A 6,000-nucleotide genomic window follows, 5' to 3' on the forward strand; every position below is an offset into this window, starting at 1 on the left:
CAAACTATAGACGTTGCTAGTAAGCTGGTAGCAAGTATAAATTGATGTATTTTATATTATATTTATATTAAAAATAACAAACAAACAATCAAAAAAATCTTTTAAAGACATTCTGTGAAGGGCTTACGAAGTCGTTACTGAATTGCAGCATTTCATATAAGGAGATGCATGGATTATAACAAACAAAATAACCTGAATTATGAACTCACAAATAAACAGAGAAGTTCACAGTGATGTGAACTTGCTATAAATAGCCTGCAAAAGATGGAAAATAGAGGAAAATTTACTGCACATTGGCAGAAAATTATGGAAAGAATGAAAAATAAATACCTCCACGACTCGGGTCGCGTGGCCGAATCCGTGGCCAGTCACATAATACGCGAATTTCAGATGCAGAGTCTCTGCAGGGATTCGATCCTCCGACTTCCCGTCCATCCTGTGCGTTATGGGAATATTCGAAGCTGGATGTGAAATGGTGAATGCTATTTGATCGGCTGTAATGAGCAACAATTGAATTTAAGTCCCCGGGAAAAATGAGTAAGTAGGTTGAGATAAACACGGTATTCTTATTGGGAATGGGTAAGAATGGAAGCCAACCTGGAGATTGCTATCAGCAATGGATAAAAAGCAGAATAAAACTCACAGATGGATGGCAATCGACGAGGGAGGGATCAAAATGGATGAAAATGATGCAATGCTGTATATTTAAAATAATCCTCTTGTATTTTTTCCGCGGGAAGCTAAGAACTGTACACTCTGCGTGTTTTAAGATTTTATCGCCCGATGGATATCTCCTCGCCTTAATGTGAACTCGTCTACACTTCGAGATAAGAGGATAATAAATAAATTAATAATATTATGGTTTTTCTACATACTTTGGATTGATTACATTACGGATTAAATATGGGTAAGTTAAATTAATAAAGTATTACACTAAGAATATGGGTAAGTTAATGTGATTAATTAGAAAGTTTTAAAAAAAAATTACATATTTTATTGTAAAATGGATTACTTTGTTAAATAAAATTGGTTTATACATTAATTTTTTTATATAATTACAATATGAATTTATTAGAATTGGAATAATCTCAAATCTTTAAAAAATGTGGGAGTCATGTGGCATGAATTTAATCTAATTTAAGAAAAATTACACATTTTATTGTAAAATTGACTATTTTACTAAATAAAATTTAGTTATATATTAATTTCCCTTAGGAAATTGGTGGGCAGGGAGTCGTGGCATGAATTTAATTAAGCAAATTTTTTCGGTAGAAATCACATAAGAGAAATTTCCAAACGTCTGGGCCAAAAATTTCTCTTATCTTGAATACATAAATGAATTTAATTATTTAAATTTATTAAAAGTCAGTGTAATCTAACAAACTTTGTAACACACGATAGTCATTGATACGCATTAAGACTAAGCATATGTTGAGCATATTCCCTTGAAAATCAATTTAGGTTGTTAATTAAAAAAAAAAAAATCAATAAATCCTTGTCCACATTAAGTTAGGTTGAAATAAAAAGCCTTCGGCAATTAGTAATATTATAGTAGCGTAGTCTAACGAAATGGCATTTTTCACAACCATTTTTCAGTTAATTTTAATCAAAATCTTACAGAGATTTTTAAAAACTTGAGTTCAAATTGTCTAAGGTGCATAATTTGAGTGCCCAAGGGGTTTTCAAGGTGTTGAATCCATTTATGCATTAAAAAATGTATTTTAAAGAACAACAAATCTTGAAATTGTATTGCCAAATTTTGGTGAATTCACATGAAAAAAACTATTTCGAATATGAATTAGACTAAGTCATATTATAGTTATAAGATAATAAATTAATTAATAATATTATCTTATTTATGGTTATGAATTAAGTTTATCTAAATATATTTTATTTCTCAAAATCTTAATCTTTATCCTCGATAAGGGTGAGATCAGGGCAACATGTTGAGATTGCAACAAGATGATGGAGCTTAGTGAAAAGAGTCGCCTTCACTAAGTGGGCCCGCAGGCAAATTATGGCGCAAGTTCTATTTTTTATCACAGTGTGGATGATCATAGTGTGGGTGACCACAGTGTGAGTGATCACAATGTGGGTGACCAAAGTGTGGGTGACCACAGTGTGGGTGATCAAAGTCTATTTTTAGACTGGCTGTCAAAAATAGAAAAGTCAAATATTATTGTCTCATAATAATATTTGGACTATAAACTTGATCTTATTCTCTTGGAGCACTTCAGTTTGAGCTACAGATGTGGCCCATGCAGCTGTCAGAAGGAAGTACGCTTTTCTTATGAGTCAGTTGAGTTGTTGCATGCATGACTTCAATTAGAACTCAATCAGTTGAGTTTGGTGGAGTTGATTGTGGAGTTGATGGAGTTGTGTTCAGTTTGACTTGGTTAAACTAGTTGTAGTTAGTCTAACTGCAAATAGACTAATGATGAGTTGTTAAACTAATTATTAACTCATAATACAACTATAGAATACATCAGTTAACTCAGTTGCATGTCAGTGCATGTTCAGTTCAGCAGGGACAGGTGTTAGAGAATCAGATTGCTATCAGTTGTGACTATAGTTGTGCATCAGATCTTGCACAATCAAGGGATTGAGTATGCCAATGAGTTTGCTCATGTATTTGCCCAGTTTGTAGCTTCTGCTCACGTCTTACACATTGTGAGTGATTCTTTGGAGGTGAAATACGAGTTTGGTAGACCATTCTCATTCATTCTTGAGCAGGTATTGAGCAATGGAGGCAGGCAAGCAGTGGAATAGATTTGGAGATCAGATCTTAGTTGTATTGTGTGTAACAGATGGAGCTGGTACTGGATTGCTTGTGATAAGCATTGTACTTTGTAATGTTACATGGTCTCAATCATTAATATACAGATAGTGTGGGGTTTTTTGCGAGATGCTTTCCCCGGGTTACATACTGTGTTAATGTGTGAATACTCTTGATGTTTTATTATTATTGATGCTGCTATATTGATGATCAACGTAGAGGAGCTTATGTATTGTGTATGTATTCCGCAATAGTACATGATCAGGATAATCTCTGTTGAATATGTGTTAAATTATTCGAAATTTCTACATGGTATCGGAGCTGCTTGATTTGTAGAAGAGATTTTTACAAGATATCAAGCGAGGATTGATCATCAGATCTACTATTCAGGAAGTGTTTACATTCTATTTCTTCAGGCAGAGTCTGTAATCGGGCCAGGTAGCCTCTGGATTCATCCTTCCTTTGGAAGGTGAGATATCCGGTGAATGCCCATACAGTCAATCTCTGTACGAGAAATATTGTGTTCTCACGAATCTTAGATCCGAGGCGGTTGAGTTGGTTGCTGGTGGAATTCGAATTTGCAGCAATGTTTTCTTGGTGACAACGTCGCAATGTCTTTCAACGGATTGTGATTGGAGTATGCTCTTGAGGGCAGCTCAAACTATATTGCATGGAAGGACCGGATGGAGGCAGTATTGGATGATAACGGGCTGAAGGAGTTCATAGATACGGATATCCCAAAGCCTACTGATGTTGCTGAGGCGGAAGTTTGGCAAAAGAAGACCGCAAAATGTCGAAGGATTCTGTTGGAGGGCGTGAAGGATCACATTGTGTCCAGCGTCCATGGAAAGGCTACTCCATATTTGATGTGGAAATCATTAACAGAATTATTCCAAAGCAAGAGCGATCAGAGGAAGCTGGCGCTCAAAGATAAACTCAGAAACATCAAATGCGAGAAGGGTGACAGTATTCCCAAGTATCTCACGAAGTTCACTCAGTGTCGAGATGAGTTGGGAAGTGTGGGGGTTATTGTCGATGATGAGGACTTGGTGAGCTTGGCTCTCCTTGGTCTTCCGAAGAGTTGGCATTCCTATCAGGACTCTGTCAATGGTCGGGAGAAATTGCCAGGATGGGAAAGACTATGGTCAGATCTTGTGCAGGAGGAGATCAGGCAAAGTACCAGGGATGGATCTTCGTCAAAGGGAGCTGATGAAGAGAATTGTGCTTTGGCTACCAAAGCAAAGAAAGGGAAGAGCAAGAAAGCTTCTCAGTCTGGTGCAAAAGGCAAGAAGCAGGATATGTCCAAGGTGAAGTGTTTTCACTGTCACCAGCACGGACACTATTCCACTAATTGTCCGCAGAAGAAGAAGAACAAGCAGGCTGCTGGATCTTCAGCAGGAGAGGCTCTAGCCTCACAGTTTGAGCTTGATTTTTCATTGATCGCATGCTTGGTTTCAAGTGTGATGGGATCAGTGTGGTTCTTGGACAGTGGTGCGTCTTTTCACATGACGGGAGATAGAGATTTGTTCTCTGATCTGGAGGACAAAGATCTTGGAGTGCACATCGAGATGGGCAATGATGGTAGATACAGTGCGACTGGTATCAATACCATTTCCTTTGAGAGGGAGTCTGGTAAACCCTTCGTATTGAAGGAAGTCATGCATGTTCCAGGATTGACGAAGAATCTCATCTCAGTGGCGATGTTAGAAGACAAGGGGTATGATGTTGTTTTCAGCGAGGGAAAGGCTTTCCTGCGCAGCAAGACAACTGGCGAGACCCGGAAGATCGGGGTTCGAGTGAGGAACCTTTATCAGTTGCATGTAGATGGATGCGCAGCAATGGCGGGCAAGGCAAAAGGATTGGTGAGCCGGGATGATGGCGAGTTGTGGCACAGGAGATTGGGTCACCTTCACCATGGAGCCTTGAAGATACTGCAGCAGATCACTACAGGGCTTCCTAAAAGCACACTTGCGCAGTCAGATCAGTGCAAGGGGTGTACTTTGGGGAAGTTTGTGAAAGCCACCTTTCACGAGAAGGATAGTCGCGCCACGACGATCCTTAAGAGAATTCACACAGACGTGTGTGGACCTTTCTCAGTTGCTTCGACAGCAAAACGCAGGTATTATGTGATTTTTGTTGATGATTTCTCTCGTAAGTGCTGGATCTTCTTCATGCAGAAGAAGAGCGAGACATATTCAAAGTTCTGTGAATTCAAAGCACTGGTCAAGAAGGAGTCGGGGAAGAAGGTGAAGGCTCTTAGGAGCGATAATGGTGGTGAATATATCTCAGACGAGTTCAAGGATTTCTGCAAGGCAGAAGGGATTCGTAGAGAGCTCATAGCTCCTCATAACCCACAGCAGAACGGGGTAGCTGAGCGGAAGAATAGAACGATTGTGGGTGCTGCACGGGCAATGTTGCATGATCAGGGCCTACCCCTTCACTTGTGGGCGGAAGCATGCAATACAGCAGTTTATGTGCAGAACCGTTGTCCTCATAGGATACTTGGCATGAGTACACCTAAGGAGACTTATTATGGTAAGAAGCCTGATCTTTCTCATTTGAGGATTTTTGGTGCTAACGTTTACATGCATGTGACGAAGGATGCCAGGAAGAAGTTGGAGCCGATCGCAGAGGTTGGGATATTTGTGGGGTACACTGATACACCCCACAACTATTGTGTGTATTTGCCAGACAGTGGTAAAACTGTTGTGCGACGGGATATAAAATTTCAGGAGGAGAAAGCCATGAAGTGTTCACTTGAGAGGAAGCTACACTTGCATGCAGATGAGGAGCTATTAGTTCCTAAGGATGAGCTTCAGGACGTGGATCAGCCACAGGACGAGGTTCATGGAGTGGAAGAGACCACTCATGCAGCGCCAACCATCAGAGGGCGAAAGCGCTTGACAGAAGCTGAGCGACTGGCTCAAGATGCAGAGAAAGTTGTAGGACCACCTACAGCCCAACGCAAGCAGAGACAGTCACCTGATTGGTACACTGGATACATGGCTCTGATGAGCAAGTGTGTTGTGACTGAGCCATCCTCTTTTGAGGAAGCTGTGGAGGATCCCGCATGGGTAGACGCCATGGTGGAAGAGTATGATTCTATTGTCAGAAACAGTGCATGGGAGATTATTCCTAGACCGGAAGGGAAATCAGTGGTCGGTTTGAGATGGATCTATAAGGTCAAGCAGGCAACTGACATAAGTGTGGAGAAGTACAAGGCA

The 6,000-nt window shown here is 40.0% G+C and overlaps 1 protein-coding gene across 1 annotated transcript in view; it reads right to left on the reverse strand.

The window, feature by feature from the left end:
- LOC149200428 (L-arabinokinase-like) overlaps positions 1–777 on the reverse strand; it is a 481,920-nt gene extending 481,143 nt beyond the window's left edge. The window contains exon 1 of the mRNA XM_089399573.1: positions 331–777. Coding sequence (XP_089255699.1) covers positions 331–435 — 105 coding nt within the window. The 5' untranslated portion in view covers positions 436–777. The remainder of the gene's footprint in view (positions 1–330) is intronic.
- Between the last annotated feature and the right edge of the window lie 5,223 nt (positions 778–6,000).

This window comes from Pinus tabuliformis, chromosome 2_1 (genome assembly GCF_031772625.1).
Source record: "Pinus tabuliformis cultivar Carrire ecotype Pingquan chromosome 2_1, CPIR1, whole genome shotgun sequence".
Taxonomy (NCBI): Eukaryota; Viridiplantae; Streptophyta; class Pinopsida; order Pinales; family Pinaceae; genus Pinus; species Pinus tabuliformis.